This window comes from Lissotriton helveticus, chromosome 3_1 (assembly GCF_964261635.1).
Source record: "Lissotriton helveticus chromosome 3_1, aLisHel1.1, whole genome shotgun sequence".
In the NCBI taxonomy this organism is placed as follows: domain Eukaryota; kingdom Metazoa; phylum Chordata; class Amphibia; order Caudata; family Salamandridae; genus Lissotriton; species Lissotriton helveticus.
The window spans coordinates 977,314,163-977,335,789 of NC_136061.1; the positions used below are offsets into that span (position 1 = coordinate 977,314,163).

The window sequence follows — 21,627 nt, forward strand, 5'->3', positions numbered from 1 at the left end:
GTACGGACACCCCTATAGAAATACTGTCTCTCGGTTGACGCGGCACAGGGAACTCCAAACAAATCGTGTGCGAAAATGGTACAAAAATAGAATTATGTCCTTTAATGAGACGGAGAGAGTGAAATGGGGTGTAACCCAGTTGTGTTGGGAATTTTTTTGATATGCTATGCGTACATTATATTTATTAAACATGCATTTTGGACATTTATTCTATGCTACGGTTTGCAATATCCAACTTCTACGCTTTTCATGAGAACGTTCGTTTTAGTTTAATTGCTTTTTTACAAATGGTACATGGTCGGAATGAGTGCCCCTTCATCCAATCCTGTGCTTTTTAACCGACCTGGCCGAATTCTGAAACATGTGCTTTCATTGTTACAATACGTAAAGTATGATCTCTACCGATTGAAGTACTCCGCTGTTTCGGAACGAATTGGATGGTTTCATGTGACCTTAGCTGGGTTTAAATCCAGGACAGGAATGCTTTGCTCATTTCTTTGTTTCCATCGCTTCATCTAGTGCGTTCCTCCTGTCTATCCTGCCATTCTTATTTATACAAGGAATGCTACGGTACATAGCTGCAAACCGACCCTATGCCATGAAGGTTTCATTGAGTGCGCAGTTTTTTTTTTTTTTTGTTAAGACCGAAGCATCCGGATATATATGGGAAAGGGGAAGTACTGGGTTATTTGGTATTTTTCGTATTTTAGATACAATACTTTCCCCGCTTTTGTTATTGAATTCCACACACTTGTCAGTCTGTTCGTTTGTGTGACCACCCCCTGCCAATGCCGTTTAGAGTGCAGCCATCTTACTCACTGTGCTAGTTGCCTCCATGGAGAGGAACGTGGGGAGCTAGGGTACATTTTATGGGTGATGTGGATATCTATTCCCTGGGAGTCAGGACGCTGCAGTTTATTCAAGGCCATCCCTCGCTTCCACCCCCCTGAATCCAGAGATGGCATGCCCTCCCTCCTCCGCCAGCACATAGGTTTTGTGTGCAGGCAGCTCATGGTATGCTGGGATCTCTCCCAGGCCATGAGATATCCTTAGCCTGCCCTGCCGTTCATGGGTCACAGCGCATTTCTTTCAGCTTCTCTGCATCCCTGCTTCATGCATAAGTGACATCTAAGCAGGGAAAGGGAGGGCTGGACTTCACAGAGTCAAGCGAGTGACGAGGAGCGGACTGGGGCTTCACACAGCCAGCAGCCTGGCATGTGACAAGCTACACTCGGGATAGGAAACAGCCAACCATGTGTTGGTGGGAGGTGTAGTTTCACACAGGCAGGCAAGAGATGGGGAGGCTGAGCTGTGTGTAGCTCAATGCAAGATCCGGCTAGTCTTAGGCGGGCTGGTTGTTGTGGCTGTGTATTGACAGCAAATGGTATTGGGAGGGGGGGGGGGCTATGACTAAAAACTACCAGGGCTGTGATGTGAAGGGCTGGAACTGGATAAAACCATACGTGGGATGGAGAGGGCGGTGTTTGGGAGGACGTAATGGGCTGGAACAGTATAAGCCAGATCTGATGAGACGGGTCGGACTGTCTAGGACCAAATTTGATGAGAAGGACAACAAGCATTGGTAATGCATCGGTTTCGCCTGTGTAATGAATAAATAACAATTTTAATCCACCATCGTTTGGTAGAAGGAAAGAGCTCCCTGACAGATTACAGGGGAGTGGAAAGGATGTGGCCCAGCGGCCAGAGCTGCTGACTCAAGAACTGGTGATCCCGGTTTGAGTCTCAGCAGAGCTGTGCAACATCCTTTGACTCTATGCAAATCACTCCGGGTGACGAATTGTTATATAAATATGGTGCAATAGTAAAAGCCAAAACTTATGAAACTATAGTTCCACCAAATCAGATGTTAATAGTATTTTAGTGGTGGGAAACTGATAAGAGAATCAGACGAGGAACAAGCATTGGTAAAAACAGGAAAAAATACTACAGCCAATAGAAATGGAGGAAAGGTAAGTGGCATGCACAGGAACCAATGAGAAGCTAGGAAAGAGAGGAGGCGGATGTAAGTCCCTTTTAAGTTTATATTAAAAACAATAGATTTCTCAAGCACAGCGCAAGCGATGTGCAGGCGAAACCTAAAAACAGACATGATGGAAAAGGCGGAATGGGAGGGGCTGGAGCTATATAAATATTGAATGATGAGAAGTGCCAAAACCAGATGTTGTGGGAAGGATTGGAACTGAATTAAACCAGACATATGATAGGGATGACTAAAACTAACCACACCACCGGATAGGAAGTTTAAGAACTGTATAGAACCATACATGATGAGAAGGATTAAAGCTGTATAAAACCAGATGTGATGGGAAGTGCTGAAAGTGACTAAACCTAGACATGTAATTGAAAGACCTAGAGCTATGTAAAACCAGACGTGGTGGCGAGGACAGTGACTGGAAATGTTGTACCTAGTTAAAACCAGGCATGTGTGACAGATAAAGCTGGAGCATGTAAAGCCAGACACTATGGTTCGAGCTTTAAGAAACAGGCATGGTGTGGAGAGTGATTGTACGGCATGCAGCCAGACATGAGATGAGGAGGGCTTTTGTTTTCTATAGCAAGACGTGTGAGTTGTGGTGAGTAGTAAGGCCTGGGCTGCATACAGCAAGGTATGGTATGGAAAGGTGTTGGATGAGTACACAACCCGACATTTGATATGCGATGAGGGGCTGGCAGCTTGAACAGCCAAACTTGGGATATTGAGTGAAGGGGCTTGGTTGAGCCAGGCACGCGGTAGGTAGGTTCTGAAGGTGTATACTCTCATGCACTGGACTGGGGATTTTATGGGCTTTATACAGTCTGGCTTGGAATGAGGAGGTTCGTTACTGTATACGGGGTGACACAATGGAAGTCAAATGATCTGGGTATCAAGTGTTACAGACAAAGTGGTCCTAGACGTTGATTCTAAAAACGGTTATTCTATTTATTAAAAATATATAATTTCTTTGATTTTTTTATTCCTCATGCGATTCAATCCTGCAATGGAAACATTTTTGGAAAGCAAAAAGAGAAAAAACAATAGCCCAATTACATTAGTTGATCCACCAGACCACAAATGAACCATAGACGTGTCTCACAGAGGACTCAGCTATTTATTTTTCAGATGATCCTCAAGGTTCTTCAATATACAATTTATACATCTGAGAAAAGCGGGGGGGTTACTATCGGGTAGCGTGAAAAGGATAGAGTGAAAGTAAGTGCTAGTGTGAATAGAGAGGACCGAGAAGGTGAGAGAGGATGAAATCTTTGATTCGGTAGGTCTAAGGTTGACAAATCCTTAGAGAAAACAAACAGTGAGCCTGCCCTAAAAAAGTCATTCGCAAAAATTTTTATTCTTTCTTGCTGTGTCACGGTGGGAAATTCATCTGTGTTTTCATTTATGGAGAAGAGGGGAGGGGCAGTAGAAGATGCAGGCTCGAGGGGGGATGGTCGTCGACGTTTCGACCCAAAAGTAAGCAGGGCAAATGATATCCTCATGTACGGGTCTTCATCAGGACGGGAGGGATGATGGGGGAGACTTAGTTATAAGGAAAAAACAAGTAACCTCAGTGGTATGGGTGGACACCCTTTAATGGTGTGCCACTGATGCAAAACCTATTCGCTGTATAAAGCCGTCCAAACGTGCTTTTACGTACCACGCTGTATGTAGCGGCGGGGGAACTCCGGTTAATTATTCAAAAAATCCCAGTGGTTATCTCAAATGTCACAATGCGCGAGCTGTCCTTGGGGCTCCGTCTAACAAAAGACGGTCTTTTGGAATGAGGAATAAAAAAATCAAAGAAATTATAAATTTTTAATAAATATAATAACCGTATTTAGAATCAACGTCTAGGACAACTTTGTCTGTAAAACATTGCAATGAGGAGGGCCACAGCTTTATGCTGCAAGGCATGTGTATCCATAACTGGAGTATCTAATCTCAATTTAGGATATGCAACCAGATAAATAATAATAAGATGTTGGTAAAAGTGGTCCAGGATTATATAAGGGAAATAGTACCTCCTGCCATAAATTATAAGGATATTGCAAGTCACCAAGGAGTTCCATAACCCTATAGAGAGACAAGGCCGATGGCTGAGTTAATTTATAACCTTATGAAACTCCGAGGTGACTTGGAGTATCCTCATCATGTACGCCAGGGGATACTTTATCCTATATAGTACATGGTCACGCCATAACCTTTACCAAAAACCACTTAAGACCTTGGTGCATAGCCCTTTCATATCAAAGTGTGAGCATATTTGCAAATATGAAGAATAAAACTGAAGCATCTAGTGCAAAAATAAACTCAGCAAAAGCATGTTAGATATTTGTTACAAACAGATATTAGAAACTGTTCAATACAAGTCAGTTAAAAAAAAAGCTGTAGAATGTGTAGAAACATGCAGAAAGGTTCTTGCTTTTAGTTTCTAAGGAGTGCAAAAAATAAACATATTCTCTCTGTTTGTCATTGTAAGATATTAAAATAGAACAGAAGAAAGATAAGCAACATTCTGTTTTCGTTGCTTTAAACACTTGCATGCGTGGCGAGTTTTCTAGCTGTGCGGGCTATTTAAAAATGGGCAGGATTCGGACGGCCCCCGGTCGTTCTCCACACACGCCCACCGTGACGCATGACGGCCAGGGGTCGTCATGAGCATGCAAGAGGCTAAACAACTGCTTCAATTATACTCCATGACCTAACCTACCTTTAACCTTGGCTGCTGCCCTCGCAACAGGCATTGTGATGTCAGAACTGGACTTTAATAACTTTTAATAGCCAAGTTCTGAAGTCTCTTCGTTATAATCTCTATAATTGGAGACTGGGTGTGTCTCAAGTTGCCCATTATAAAGAAATTAGAGACTCCCGTTTATGCAAGGATTACAGAATCCCATGTATTATATATAGAATTATTGACAGGTAACAGTGAATAACAGGCATGTTTGTCATGCGGACTTCTGAGCAACTTCAAATAGACAATGAAGCTCTCATTTTCTATGATGTCACTTAGAACCTTGAGGTGAGAACATCCAAAATATTCCTCATTTACCCTTCTTTAATTTTGTTTTATGGTTTGCCTCCAAATCATCTGCACCTGCTTTTAACTGCCACGCAGTGGCAGAGAAGTAACAGGGGAACCATACACAACATGGCTACTCCTCCATGACCCAGGCATAAAAAAAGGAAAAAAATACCTGGTCTCCTGCCACCTCCCCACCACCCTGTGTGCCTCTCATATCAAAGCTGTAATCCGTGCCTTCTATTGTAGCAGAGAGTCACCGCTCAAGTGACAGGCTCTATAAGAGCCCTGTCATGGCTGCTTGGAATTCCTTTATGACAAAGCATCAATGGAAAACAACTTTTGTTTCCTACTATTGCTCTGACATAGCAGTGAATATCCGGATTTAGAATCTGTTTTTCCGGATAGTGTTTCTCAATTAGAGCTACATATCACAACGTTATGCCACAACACATATACTCAGAGCAAACTTGAGAGGGATTCATATAATTCTGAATGTAAAAAAATCCATTTATCTGGGAAAATATTTCATGCTTGTTACTGGCTTCTTAATGACACTGGCTGAGACTCTGATTTGGTGATAATAAAAATGTATATTTATGTTTATTGAGAAAATTATGTTGTTAAACAGTTTATGCACACATGACATCCAAATGCTAAACTGTAAATAGAAGTTACATTTAATTTACTTAACATACATTAAAAAAATGAGCTATGAATATTGTCCCATCCACTGTCTTGATGTGGCATTCCCTTCTAGTGCCTGGAACTATCATTTAAGGTCAGCAATTCTTGTTTATTCCGCCGAGCCTGGCCTGCGACATAGAGTACGGGGCTTCATCTTAGTGCCGGGTGCTGGGAAGCTCAAGGTTGTCGTTTTGTCCTCAATAGAAAAAAATGAATTTGGGATGGCAGTTCTTTCTTGTTGCTTGGTCTCGTTAAGCTCAGGGACGAAGCTTTTTAGTTAGTGATTGATGCTGGATTGATTAAGGTAGACAGATGTGTCTCAGCGCTTTGCACTGGGAAGCACATGGGTGATGGTTTCCTGTCTGCATATGAGGCTAAGATAATCAGGAATCCTTCATTCTCTCTCTTTTCTGCACTTGTGTTCTACTTATAAGTCTCATATGTTCCTTGACTTTCTCTCCGTGTGCTGCAGGGCCAAACCTCCATCAGTGGAAGTAGTGAAGTCAAACCCATCTAAACGGCACCGGGATCGGTTGAACCAGGAGCTAGAGCGGCTGGCCAGTCTGTTGCCCTTTCCCGAGGAGGTGACCTCCAGCCTTGATAAGTTGTCCATCCTGCGCCTAAGTGTCAGCTACCTGAGGGCCAAGAGCTTCTTCAATGGTAGGGAACGTTGTTCATTCCTTTACTGTCTGGCCTTCACATGTAAACACTGCCTCAGAATCATCTATTTTGTATTGTGTGCTACATGGTGTCAACATGCCGCTTTAGAGTACACTTAAAGCACTTAGGACAATGTACACCTACACCAAAAGGCAAAAGGTGTACACAGAACAATTTGGTATAAGAAGTTTCATTGATAAGGGCCCATCATAGATGTTTCTGGTTTCACCATGAAAGTTTAAAACCTTTTAAAATCGGTGACATTCTTCTTGGTTATTGAATTAAACAACAGTGTAAGTTTACTAACCATTATAAAGGCCTGTATGCTCGGTTCTAAATTGTGCGTGTTCCAGACAACTTAATAAGGGTCTTCGCGCCATAGCGCCAACTTTTACATATAGTTTGGCCAGAGGTCAAGTTCAAAGCAGGTGCAATATGTTAGCAGTTTTTGCACAGATAATTTGTGACTTTATTTCCCATTTTCACGTAAACCTTGTGCATAATACGTTAATTTCTGAAGACAGGCCATATCACTCTGATCCACATCCGTTTGGAGGGAAGGACTTTCTGACCCCTCCTAGCAACCCTGAGGCAATTAACATGAATCCTACAGATGTTCATTCATTGATACATTTAAAGTACCTGGTCAGTAACGGTGGTAAAGCAGAGGCAATAAACAGAGGATAAAGGTTGTTCAAAGAGCAAAAGGAGAGCTCCACACCTGGTTCTTATCCAGTATTGGATCTTTCATCGATTCACATGCATGAATCATTCCCTGTGGTTGAAGTGAGAGTCCTACGGTAGAATATATGACGTTACCACGCATACAATTACAACACATTCTTTTACAAAGCAGTCTTTACATCACAACTACCATTACATTGCATGATTTTACAACGCATGCCATCACAACGCATTTTTAAAAACTATCATTACAACGCATTCCATTACAATGCACACCATTACAGCGCATAACATTACAACGCACAATACGTTTAGGGCAACAGTAGGGTACATTTTGGATAGCGTAGGGGTAAAAATTACTATTCCCAATCCAGTGAGTGCAACAGTAGGGTAAGTGTTGAATAGTGTAGGGGTAAAAATTACTAAGAGTTGGATAGTGTAGGGGTAAAGATCGCGAGGTACTGTTGTTGCCTAGATTTTCTAACCATTAGGTAGATGACGCTCAACACAGGTATAGACATTGTACTACACTCACTTTATTTGTTTAAATAGTCATGGAACATTAGATCCTAGAGCAGATCTCACCAACGTAGACAGTAATTCAAAAGAAAATATTTTTCTTGTTATTTCTCTTGATATTCTGGGTCCTGAAGAATCGCCAGTCACTAGACACAGGCGAGAAGCATGTCGACCAACCAGAGCACATACTAAACCTAGACTCGAGACAGGAAACATAATATTCCAATGAGTACTGGTTAGATTTTCTTTTTTAATTAGAGCAGGGGACCCCCAGAATAAACCTGATCCTGGTACTCCTAGCCCTATTTTAAACTCACAGACCAAGTCTACGTTATTCTGGCCCCACACCCCCGCTTCATCATACGGCAGTTGGATAAAAGATCTCTGCCAGAGTGCCCCTCTTTGAGGTGTCGCCCGTTGGGTATTGCACCGGTGACCCAACGAGGAGCAAGCCCAGATGATGAAGCATGACACCCGCAAGGGTGTGTGAGGGCATTACATCCAACACTATGGATGCCCAACTGTAGTTCCCATTGAGATTCTACAACATCCTCACATACCTGCACGACTAGTACATTCCTTTTTGTTCTGAGGAACAGCTCAGCCTTTTTGTATCACATACATTTCAGGGCATACGCTGTAGCTGGACCTTCTACTCCTTCCGAGTAGTAACCGCCCTACCCTAAATTATCTTTCTCCCTATTGTTGGAAAACAAACATAATGAGGAACCCTGCCACTGTGGCAGCTGTCCTTTGTCGTATTGATAAAAAGTATAGGGCTCCGGAGGATTCTTCTGCATGCCTGACAGGACACCCCCAATTGGATTCCATAATCTCCAATGCGTCTCTCGAAAAACCCATCTGCATCCTTATTGTTAGACCTGGCACCTTGGCGTGAGTCTCCCTTCCACTTTTTGCTGATGTGCCTCAGATGTTTTGCTGGTGTTCGCTGCTCAGGGCACTGAGCCACGGCCAATCCGTGCTGCAGTGCAAGTGCTCCCAATATAAAGTGTACCTGTAATTGATTTCCATGATTGGCTCATTGGATTTACTGTCAGTCCCCAGTAAAGTGCACCAGGAGTGCCAGGGCTTGTAAATGCCAATACTGCTAGTGGGCCTGCAGCGCTGGTTGCACCACCCACAGAAGCAGCCTGTTAAAATGTGTCTAGGTTCTGCCATTGCAGAACCTGTGTGCAGTCTGGTACTGTCATGCTGGCTGGGCAAGTGCACACACTTGCCAGCCTCTAAACCTTCCCTTTGCTTCATATTAGTCACCCCTATCGTAGGCCCACGGGCAGGGTGCATTGTAAGTGTAAGGTAGGACAAGTCCTGATGTGTGTGGCATGTCCTAATAGTGAATTACAGCCAATTTCGTTTTTCACTACTGTAAGGCTACCTATTCTCTTAGGCCTAGATGGGCTGCTGGAATTCCTACACCCTATAATCCCAGCAGGCTCAGGGAACATGGTAGAAGGTCAAGTTTAGTAGGCCTGAACTCAGAATAATAAAATAATTATTTTAGTAAAGTTTATTTTAATATCCTATGTTTGCAAATGCTACTTTTAGAAAGTTAGCATTTGCTTGCCTAACCATTTCAGCCCGCCTCTGCTAGGATGTGTATCTGCTGTCTGGGTTGTGTGAGTGACATGGCTGGAGGATGACAGGTGGTGAATGCAAGGATTACACCTAGGTGGGTGGTGGGAGTGCCCCTGGACTCTGAATAGGGCCGTGCTCTGCCACCACAATGCTGGCTCCACCTCCTGGGGAGCGACTGATGACTCAGCCCGACACCTGGCCCAGGAAGGGGGAAGCCTGTCAGCAAAGTACTCCTGGCTGCCCCTGTCCACACAATGCTGGCTCCACCTCCTGTGGAGCGTCTGATGTGCTATCCCTGCTCCCTGAAAGGAGAGACCCGAGTTACCCAACACAGTGCTCAGAGACTGAAAGAAGTTATGCAGAGGCCCCCCAAGGCCTGCCAGAACAAAAGAAAAGCTGTATAAAAGTAGGAGCCCTGCACCTAACAAACTAGATCCTGTTTCCCACAACGAACCTCTGCCCAACTAGAAGGACTAAGAAGAAGCTGGAAGGACTGGCCTGCTGTCTGCCTAGCTGAGGAAGGGGAGGAGAAGACCTAAAAAGGACTTTGCTGACTTGTGCTTGAACATTTCTCCAAGGGCTTGTTTGAGCTTGCCCCCTGAACGGAACCCCAGGACCTTGTGCCTTTGCTCGTCTTGAAATTCGAGCCGTGTGTGCCTCTCGCCGGAGCTGAGACTGCACCCCCCTCGCCCCCTCCTAGGGCTGTGGCACTCGGGAGCTTGCCTGCCCTTTTACCCGTGAGATCCCCGCTCGTGTAGAGCCGCTCTCTGTCTCCGGGTCAGGCCGCCTGCTCCTCTGCCCCCGCCTGTCATTAGGAGCGTGCTGAGGTGCTCTCTCGCCCCCTCCCGCCGGATTTCCTCTTCGGGCAGTAATCGACGCCCAGACAGCGGCCCGTACGTCGGAACGTACCCTGCTGTCCGGCTTCACCCCCCTAGAGACATTACAGGCCGCGCCGCCCCCCTACAGGAGACCCCAGTACAGTCCGTACTGAGGGTGGTGGGCCGTGCCTGCCTGTGTGCACACACCCGCTGCTAAATCAAGATCCGGAGTCGCACCCAAGAAACGAGTCGCACTGCCGTGTACGACTCGTCCCCAGAAAGAGAACTGAAGTCTCAAGGTATTTCGCTGGCACAACGGGCTCGGGGCCTGCAACGTTTTCTTTCCCCATAAGTTTAACTGTGCGCATCTGATTGCCTTAAGAGAAACTAGACGCTGAGGATTCTTAGTTACAACTGGTGCGTCACGTATTGCCTGGGAGCGGTACGCTTCACATTGTACTGTGCTGAACGCCTGGGTTGCTGAGGAGCCGTACGCCACGGACCCCACTAGAGCGCATTCTAAACCGGAGCGCTTTACCTGCTCCGTACGCTCCTGCCTGCCAGCTGGTGCTTGTGCGCTGACAGGAGGAGGCGCGTACACGGGCTCCCTGTTCGTCACCAGTCCGAGTCGCACGGAAGCGGTACGTGGCGTACGCCTGCCCACGCGGGAGGCGTGAGCATCGGAAGGGGTGTCGTGATTTTGCCCGTTAAAGCGCACAGAAGCGTTACGAAGCATCCAGCCGGTCCAAGCCTGGCCTCAAGTAGCTAAAAACCCTAGAAGAAGCATTTTTCAAGGACTAGACATTTGTCAAGTAAACTCAACCTGTTGTTGAAGGAACTTTGATCATTTAAACTGCAACAGGAACCGAATTGCCTATTTTCAAGATCTTGTGGCTTAAAACTGTGTTGAATTGGTCTTGTGATAAGTCCCTGCCTCAGATATATATATATTTTATATAAAGGAACCGTATTTTTACACAACCACAGCCTGGTGTCCATTTATGGGGGGGAATCAGTGTGTTTTACTGTGAAAGGTCATAAATGCTTAACTGTAGCGCCCCGAAGTTTAGCCTTGTCTGCTCGCGCCACACTACCTAAAAGGGTGAGCAGGGGTCATTCTGAGGAGTAGTTCCCTTGCCCTGACTAGAGTGTTGATTTCTGCCTGGCTTTGGTGCCAACCTCAGCCAGCCAGGAATCCCATTTCTAACACTTATTGACGCCGCCCGACAAAGAAGGAGGATAATATAGGCGAAATTTTCTCCTTCATGTCAGCCATCACCTTTCGTAGGGCCAATTCCCTAGGTATATTTGGCTGCTATGATCGACAAATGTGGTAGGTTATTGGTTCCCTCATCAACCTAATACCTGAGGATAAAAGATCTGAAGACAAGAAAATATTACTGGAAGGCGAGTGTACCTCTGCAGAAGTAATAGACTGTGCCATGGACATTGCCTCTACTGGCTTCCGACAGTTGGCGGGCGCAGCAGTTTTAAGACGCCAAGGATGGCTTAAGGCAACATCATTTAGGCATGAAGTTCAGTCTAAGATCCTTGATATGGCCTATGATGGGGACAAACTATTTATCAAGCCTATCTTGATACCCTATTAGCCATCAAAACTGATACTGACACAGCCAAGTCCCTGGCACCCTCCAATACCGGAAGATGCCTATTATGGGGGCTCACAACTGAGGTTTCTCAAAATAGAGGTATAGTTATCAATGCTCCCAATCATACCAGACCTACCAGCTCCAATTTCGACCTGCCTATCAGCAACAGACATAACATCAACCATCCATAGTGGGTTAAGCAAGACGGGGTCCCCACAGAAAGCCACCACCCCAGAGCTGGGATACAGACCACAAGCAGTGACCTAAGCCAAGTACCAACTACATCACCTCCGTCACACCCTGTAGGTGCGAACATCTCCAACATCCTGCATCAATGGGGAAACATCACGTCGATTAGATGGGTATTAGATCTAGTTACATATGGCAATACCCTGGTATTTACAGAAAGACCACCAAACACTCCTCTAAAGGGAGCACACACCCTTCGTCTTCAGTTAATAAAAAAGGAGGCCCTCATAATGCTTGCAAAATGGGCAATAGAAAAGGTTCTGGTTGCTCAGAAAGGAAAGGGATTCTACTCCAGTTTTCTACACATACGCAACAAAACAGGGGACCTCAGAAACGAAAACAAATTCCTCTGCAACCAATCCTTTCACATGTTTACTCTCCTCGGCGGAGACTTCATTACATTTCTAGACATGGAAGATGCATATTTCCATTCATCCCAAACAACGCAAGTATCTCCGCTTTACTGTAGCTGGTACCCATTATCAATTCTGTGTCCTTCCATGCATATTCACCAAGTTGTTGTCCCCTGTAGCAGCCGCTGTCAGGAAACAAGGTCATCAGGTATATCCCTACCTAGATGACTGGCTGCTAAAAGCTGCAACTTCAAGGCAGGCTGCCAGAGCTACTAAAGCCTGCATGTCACTATTTCTCAAGCTGAGTCTCACTGCCAATCGACAAAATCTTCAACTACTCCTAGTCAAACGATGCAGATTCTAGGAGCTGAGCTGGATAATATCCAGAATAAAGCCTTCCTCTCCCAGGAAAGACAAAGGAGGCTAACAGACTTGGCTCATAGAATCTCAAGAAAAATAGTATGTTTCAGTGGGGCTGTTCAAGTTGTTACTGGGAATGATTTCTTCCGCAATCAACCGACTTCATCTGGCATGCCTCAAAATGAGACCATTACAGGAAGAGCTGCAACTCCAATGAATTCAATCAGAAGGCTCCTTCGAGGACTCCATAACCCTAACCCCAAGGATGATAGAAACTCTAACGTGTTTGTCTAAGATCTATCATCTCTCTCAAGGCCTCACGTTCCTGCCATTGGTAACCAATTTTATAATCACCACGGGTGCTTCATTAGAATGCTGGGGCGGCCACTTGCAGGAGCTACAGATCCAAGGAAAGTGGTCACCACGTCAGAAATCTATGCCCCTCAACAGACTCAACAGACTAGAGCTGAAAGCCATCTTTCTTACTCTGCAGGCTTTTCTCCCACGAGTCACAGGAGCCTCGGTGTTGGCCTGTCAATAAGACCAGCATGTAATATATCAACAAACAAGGAGGTACCAAATCTCTCACACTGTCTCACGAAACCCAAGAGCTTTTGAGTTTGCTCATTACCCACAAGATCTTCCTGAAGGCCAAGCATGTGTCCGGAGTGCACAACACCTTAGTGGACACTCTCAGCAGAGCCAATAAAAGTTGCCACGAGTGGGAGCTGGATCAACTGCAACTGAACAAAATATGCTTGCTGTGGTGGAAACTAGCATTGGATCTCTTCGCAACAAACAGCAACACCAAATGCCAGTCTTTTGTCAGTCGAGATCCCCTCCCAGGGCCGTGGTAGAATGCTCTATCGATGCGATTGTCCTTTATTCATGCTTGCACTTTTGCCACCTTCCCTCTAATTCCAAAGGTTCGCAGCAAAATTAAAATGGAAAACTGTTGCCACATCTTGATCACTTCCAAGTGGCCCAGGCAGCACTGGTTTATGGAGCTCCTTCTCCTGTCATAGACCAGTCCCAACCACCTACCAACAACATGAAAACTGTTGATAATGAATCAGGGCCAGATTTTACATCCGGAGCCAGCCTCTCTCCACATCCACGCATGTCTCCTGAGGTCTATGAGTTTCGAGACATAACCATCACTCAAGAATGTAGAAATATATTATGCAAGCAGAGGACACCAATAAAACATACATGTTGAAAGATTCAAAAGAACAGGAGAGTCGAGGCTAAAGGTTCCGCACCAGTCAGCAATACCCAATCTAGGCCTGTTCTTATGTGTTCTTTTGTGTTTTAAGGTGCACAGGGGCATGGAACACGTCCTCCATATGTTCCATAAAGAAAGTGACACAAATGCCACTAGAACAATTTGAACAAGGGATGGCCCAGCACTCAGATAATAAGTTATGTAAATGGAATTTGGTAATACTCCACAGGAATTGAGACCTAACAATCAAATAACAATATAGAAATCTTCCCAAAAAGTAAAGAAACACTGATGGATTTTGATTGCAGTTATGAAAATCTTTATTCTTTTTTTCAATTCCTTAAAATTCATAATCGCCAATCGCCAACGTGTTTCATCCTCATACTGACTTCTTCAGGGCTCAGATATATTGTAAGTTCTTTATTTTATTTTTAAAGGATTCTTTTATACGATCCATTTGGGTTTTTTAAACAATGCAATATGCTGCGGAAACACAAAATGCGTATATTTGTGTCGCTCCTCTGGATCCAAAAAGATCTAGTTTCTATTCATATTTTTGGAATGTATTGTCTGAGATATGTATCTCCCCTCATGCACAGGTACCGTCCGGTTCAGGGCTTTCCCACTAGTGCGTTCTTCTCCCCAGAATGGCACCTGAATGTGATACTCTTGCATCTCATGTAGCAGCATTTCGAACCGGTTTACAAAGCTGAATTAAAATTCCTCATGTGGAAGGTTGCTCTATTACTCGCTCTCACTTCCACAAAAAGAGTCAGTGAAATACAGGCTTTTACAATTAAAAAGCCTTTTTTGCATTTCACTGAAGAGTTCGTACTTCTCAGAACAAGCCCAAAATGTATTTCTACGGTTCCTACTCAATTTCATCTCAATTGACCCATCAGCGAATGATTACCTCATACACTCGACATTAAGCGATGTCTTAAATTCTGTCTCCACGGTACAAAGAACATTTGCAAAACAGATCAACTGCTGGTGTCTCATAGTCAATCTTGTCAAGGGACTGCAGTTACAAAAGCCACAATAGCAAGATGGATTTCAGCAGCAATTCAGTTTTGCCACTCCAAAGCTGGTAAACTGCTCACAGTAAAAGCTAAAGCACATTGAACGAGAGCTGTGCCCACTTTGGCTGCCCTGTCTGCAGGAGTTCCCTTAGAGCAGATATGTGCTATGTGGAAGAGCACCCACACCTTGGTGCAGCACTACTGCCTGGAATCAGAACAATATAGCGACACAGCTATAGGCAAGGAGGTACTAAGCCATCTCTTTCAATAAGGTGAGCCAGTCCACATAGAGGTGTTTATTCATATTTAAATTCCATTGCGTATCATACTGTTATGAAATAGCTATTACGTCTTCTTTACGATTATTTAACTATCTGTTATATATATATATATATATATATATATCAAACAAAGTTTGCCCCTCATTAAAAGCGCACTCTCTAAGCAGTTTAACTCAGCAGAGTCTTTTATTTTCGGCAAACAACATTAAGCATTTAGGGTAGATTTCCTTCGCCTTACGCGTTTCAAGCGTCATCGCTCTTGATCACAGGCATTCCTGCATAGTTCTGGCAGCACGTCAGGACTTCACTCTCAACTGCATGCTAATTAGATAATTGCCCTCCGGTGGGTTTCTCTAGTGTAATTCTCCGAAGGCATGCTGGAGTTCATAGTCCATTGTAAAAACTATTTTTACCCTCCAGTGGGTTGTGTGCCAAAACCATTGCAGTATTTGGTTATTTTAAACCGTGTCTGTCATAATAAATGTAGTGAATAATATAATATCCACTATTTGACATCAAGTCATCTCTATTGGGACCGTTCCAGCTATTCCCTACCAGCTCAATACCACCTTCCCCTCCTGGTCTGCTTCACCAGTACCATAACCGCACTAAAACTGAATTAAGTAACCTTGTCCTGATGAAGACCTGGGATCGAACAGGTAGAAACGCCTTCAACCACCCAGCGTAAAATTACGGCTGCATTGTGGTCCACCTTTAAAAAAAATCTATACCAAAGATTTAACTTGTATATAATTTCTACTGTATCGCTGACCACCTTATCATTTTTTGTAATCTTGTCTTGCGCCATTCACGCTGCTTTACACTTCTTTGCGTCACTGAGCCGTTCACCTTCACTAGCACGTCCAGTACACAATTGTATGTTTTTGGTTACTTCTACGTAAAATGTTTTGTAGTGCTGATATAACTACTTACGAATAAGAAACTTCTCTCTGCCAAACTCTGTTGTGGTCTCCCTTCCTTTCCCTCTCTGAGAGATTTATACTCTCTTCGTATATGCCCCCATCAATGATTACCAGCTGAGACATTGTATTATTGTTTGCTAACACTTCTCTTACAGCAGCATACAATAACCTTAGCTAACTGAGTGCATCTCTGGCTTTGCAAATAAACTAGGGAAACATTGTCACAGTTACAATTAATATTCAGGCTCCTGGAGGAAATTCAGTTTATGTGCTGTGCAAATGGTGGAACTTGCAGAATACAGTCTGAATCCATGCAGGGTTGTCACAGCATGTAATCATTTCGAGGTCAGTAAAATAGATGTGATTGAGCTGGATACATAACACTTAATATACCTGTCCAACGAAGCAGCTGATGTTTATGTGCACAAATGTGGGGTTTATAATTCCATATTACCGTAACAACAGCAAGAACGGGGGCCTTTCCACCGCCTGCTGCCGTGATGCCACATTTTATGTGATTAATAGGGGTAAAAAAAGTTCTTAACACAACATGGCTTTACTGATCTGTTGCCGAAAGAGGGAGAGGTGACAACAACACACTTCAAGCACACAACTACATTTTACATTTTTTTTTAAATTATTTTATTTATTGATGGTCAGGCATATAACAAAATTCTCAATGCATATCACATTGCGGATAAATAATGCAGTAGACTAATGTAACCTATCATTAATTCACAGAGAAACACAGTCTTGCTGACAGGTATCTTGAGTTGGTGAAATTATACCATTATTCAGTATAACACATCAGAGCTGATAGTGCGTCATGATTATCTCAATCACAATATTTCGCAAAGAATTTTGAACTTCTATTCCCCCTTATCCTGTAATTGGTATCTATCACACCTTATGTTTAGTCCGTAAATATTGCATAAACCGGTCCAAAACTCCCTAGGGCGAACTCCTGATATATATTCATTTTGTTTCTAATCTCTGCAAGTAATGTTGAGTACAGGGTTCGCGCGTACTCGTTTGCTAGTGCCTGGATATCCTTTTCTACTTTGTTCAGCTGCTGCCGTATGTCCCTCAGTACCCCCGCGTATTTACCTATGCAGAATCCCCTGATTGTTACTTTGAAGGCCTCCCAGAGTGTTTGGGCGCTAGTGACCGTCCCTGTGTTGTGCACAAAGTAATCTAATATCTTGTCTTAAATCTGTTTTAACTACTTGGTCTAGCATTGCAGTTGTCAGGAAACGCCACTTAAATCGTCTGGGAGTATGTGTGGAGAGAGCCGGTACCAGTCGGACGGGTGCATGATCAGATAGTGTCTAGGGCATGTGGTCTATTGAACTTGTCCATGTGCTAACTGCACATGTTGCTATCCAATAGTCTATTCTAGTCCATGTGTTATATGTTGCGGAGGTGCAGGTTTCTTCTCTGCGTCCCGGATTCCGTAAAATCCATAAATCTATCATCCCCCACTCCTCCATTCCATCTCTAAGCACCTTAGCTGTTTGTCTACCATATTTGTTGTTACTTGTTGATCTATCCATTGCCGGATCTAAGCATGTATTGAAGTCTGCTTGCCAGACTATTTCTGCTGGCCCTAGAGTCTGTAGCTTTGCCCATATTTGCATGAAAAAGGCAGGGTCATCTATGTTCATTTCGTATGTATTGACTAGAGTTAATGTAGTGCCACCAAAATTTACCTTGACTATAGTCTAATGGCCTTGAGTGTCCGTGAGTGTATGCAATAGGGTGAATGGAATGCCACGTTTGACTAAAATTAGCACTTCTAGGGCATACGTGTAGTAGGAGGATTTAATTTGGGTTGAAGCCCAGCGGGCACCCACTTTTAGTTCTGAAGAGCTGGTGAGGTGTGTTTCTTGGAGGCAGTCTACCTCCACACCATGCCAGTCAAGGGAGGCAAACATCCGTCTTGTCTTCTGCGGGTTGTTCAATCCCCTAATATTCCATGTCAGCAGTGTTAGTGATCTAACAGTATGTGTCATGCCTAACCTGATTTCTGCGGTCATGGTGTGTTTATTCTGCGACTGTGTTGCTGTAAATATGCCAGTGATCATACAGCCCATGTCTGTGCTGTTGACCATGTTTTCCCCCATTTACCCACAGCCTCCCCCCACTCACTCCGATACCCCAATTGTATCGGAGACAATCCCAAATTCCTGCTTCCCCAATCAACTAAATGAAGTTGGTGTGGTGCGCACATGTGAGCAGGAGCTGCCAGCCGATATCCCCATTGGTGGGAATCACAGGGTTGCCGCATATTACTAATATATACATATGTCAGCATGATAACATTTGTTAATCTAGAACTTTGTTGCCTCTACATAGAGTGTGGGTCACATCTAAGCCCTTAAAATCGACTGCTGCATCGGATAGGACTTAGTGATAATGCTCATAGAGCTTGATGATTGTAGCATCAATAGCTAACATCTATATGTTCACTTATCGGATACAGCCATAGTTCGATGTGCCGAAGTGGTCCCGAATCGCGCCATTATTCAGGGTCATCTAGTCCTGAGGCATGTTCTTGTTCATTAGCTTCACCTCTAGGAGATTTTCTTCGGGTGTTTGGTTGCCCTCGCTGTTGCAGGAATTGTTGCAGAGCTTTAGGGTCACTGAATATTTTGGTCTTGCCTTCCACAGTGATTTTGAGGTGGGCCGGATACAGCATTGCATATGATATTTTTAGATCTTGGAGCTTCCTTTTCGCTGGTATAAATGTCTTTATCGCCTATTGGACTTGGACAATGAAATCTGAGTATATAGAGATCTCCGCGCCTTCATGTCTTAGGGTCTGTAGCTCCTTGGAACGGCATAGTGCCGGATGTCGATGCCATAATTGAGCAATCTTGCTATGATGGGTCATAGTCTGGCTCCTGGAGGTGGAGGGGGTGCCAGAGACCTATGAGCTCGCTCCACTATAAACATTTCTGAAAAGGACTCCCCACTAAGTAGCTCGACGCTGTGTTTTTCAACATACTTCCCAATGTTTTTGGTGCTTGTTGATTCCGCATTCCCCGTCAGTCTAAGATTGTTCTGCCATGAGCGTGACTCCAGGTCTTCCGCCTTGGCCTGGAGCAAGGCTAGTGTTTTCTCTATTTTCCCTTGACTTTCAATAGCCTTGTGCTGAGCGTCTTCAATGTCGGACACTCTACATTCGACCATATCTATGCGTTCTTCATGTTTGTCCAGTCGCTCTGACATGCGGTCTACACAATATCTTAATGCATCCAGTTTGCCATCTATGTTGGTTAGGGTGGTTTGCATAGCAGTTAGGATTTGGCGTAGGTCCCCGCTATCTCCGTTTCCTGGGAGGGTGAAGCAATATTTGAGGCCTCCTGATCGTCAGTGCGTGACACCACTTCTTTGCGTTGGTCAAATTGTAGTTTAGAATGCATTTTATTCATCTTCCCCATAGCTGATGGAGTGAAAGCAGATCTGTTGTCCAGGCAGTTGCATATGGGAAGAAGCCAGTTGGTAGTATGGCACTTAGGAGGCATGTGACTATGTACTTGAGCCTATTTTCTGGTTGCGTCGCAGACATTTCTGTTTGCCGACTCAAGCCAAGACTGAGAGCTAATTCATGGGTTGCACCACTCAATGCATGTTGAGACAGTTTGAATTTGCTCCCTGTTATGTTTTTGGGATGTGCAATAGTGTTGTACCACCGGGCCCTTGACTTGTATAATTGGGTAGGCTTCAAAGTTTTGCTACAGTGTCCAGCAAGTTCTGTGTTCCACCTGTAGCTTCCTTGTGAAAGCCCAGCACCTCTCATCGTTCCCTCGGCAAGCACGCCCTAGCACCAAATATGCTGCTCATTATGATCTTGTGCTGGAGCGGGGTAGCTATCCTGCCCGACTCTTGTGATGGGGCCGGGGGGACTCCGATGTGTCTCAGATCAATTTGTATAGAACACCGCAAATCCTGGCAACGCGCTGCTTGTCAACTGCATCCCACTGCTGTGTTGTTTCACGCTTACCGTAGATCCTTGGGTCCCATCTCAAACAGCGCTGTGGTAGGCCAGGCCGGTGCTGCACCCTCCCGCTGGGGCCTATCTCGTCGCATCAACCCTTATCGGCAGAAGATGCTGTAGTGGCTGCCGGAGGCAGGATACACTCCCGCCGCTTCCGCGTTTTAGAAGCGCTCCAGATTCCAGCCTTCTGCGTTTCCTAGTGCGGCCGGGAAAAATTGATCCAGGCCTGTGCTGCTCCCGCTCGTGTGGGCCCTGCTTGCAAAGTATTCCCGCGGTGTTGGTGTTGTCTTTTTCAGTGCCGGGCACTAGTTCTTGCTTCCTTTCTCTGCTTTGTTACTGTGCACTTTCAGGCACACGCCGAGAGTGCAGACTCACCTGTTGGGTGCAGTCTCATCGGTGCACACACTTCCATGGCCCCCATTATCTCGTGCTCTGGACTGTATGACAGGTAAATCTCCTCGGTCTTATAGACTTGTCAGAGTTACGTTGTGTGCAACTCCAGGGCAGTTTCGGTAGTTTGGTTGGTGATATGGCTCCTGCGTCACCCCCAGAGGCTGGCAATTTTCTTTGAAGGCTCCGCTCCTTCTGCGTTCTCTGGCTAGGCCTCGCTTCGCCGACGCGGCCGTGGACAGCGTGGTTGGCTCACCTGGCTTCCCAGTATGTTATCGAGGCACCCCGACACACTGACTCAAAATATGCAAAGGCAAATAGGTGGTGTTATTTTAAAGTCAGCCAGACACAGGATATTGAAGAATTTTGTTTGCGGCCGAAGGAGCTCGCTCAAAGAGCGGCCATCTTCAGGCTTGGCAAGCTCCGCCCTCCAAGCACACAACTACTTTGAATACAAATGCCACGGACTTGCTGGACAGCCCATCCATGCAAAGGAAACATAGAAAATACTCGATAGCCAGTGGCTAAACTTGTCTGACCCAAAGTCCCTTCTCTGCAGTACTTATAAGTAAAATATTGGTAATATCTGCTTTCCCTAGACAGGCAAAACTGTGTAGCAGGATCTAAAACTATGCTCTCAATTTTTTTTTTTAAACCAATCTTGATTAATGTAAAATTAAGTGTCCTCTCAGGGAGTTCAGTTCTTTGCAGTCTGACCAAAGTCATCCCTTCCACCACACACCTTGAGTCCAGCCCGACCCTTTCACCTGCAACACGCATCATACATTACACATTATATATACTGTATGTATGATATACTTTTTTGTCTTTCATTCTGAGCAAAAGAAGTGTTTTAAATAAAAGCTTCACTTGTTTTATTTTACCCTGCTACTCTTAAACGGTTTAATAAGCAGAGCTTATATTTCACCCAGACACAAAGCGCTACATTCAGTAAAACATTGTAATGGGATGTGCGAAAGTTTAAAGACTCACTGTCAGGTAATAATGACAATTCTGTTTACCTTCGGCTTGATACCAAACGAAAGTTAAACTTGACTCAGGCAGCTGCATCAATAGCGAAGCCAGCAATTCTCTCCTTACACTAAAGCAAAGTATTATCTTCACTAGGCTTTCAAATATGAATGCCACAAACGGCACTTATTAAGCCAACTAAAATCCTGCCCCATAGCTTTCAGAGAGCTGCATTGCGTGGGGCCACAATTAACTGGCTG

At 44.6% G+C, this 21,627-nt stretch overlaps 1 protein-coding gene across 1 annotated transcript in view; it reads left to right on the forward strand.

The window, feature by feature from the left end:
• The window catches only part of LOC144823156 (aryl hydrocarbon receptor-like), a 1,206,974-nt gene that overhangs the window by 192,918 nt on the left and 992,429 nt on the right, over positions 1 to 21,627 (forward strand). Inside the window, exon 2 of the mRNA XM_078681422.1 lies at positions 6,178 to 6,365. Coding sequence (XP_078537548.1) covers positions 6,178 to 6,365 — 188 coding nt within the window. The remainder of the gene's footprint in view (positions 1 to 6,177; positions 6,366 to 21,627) is intronic.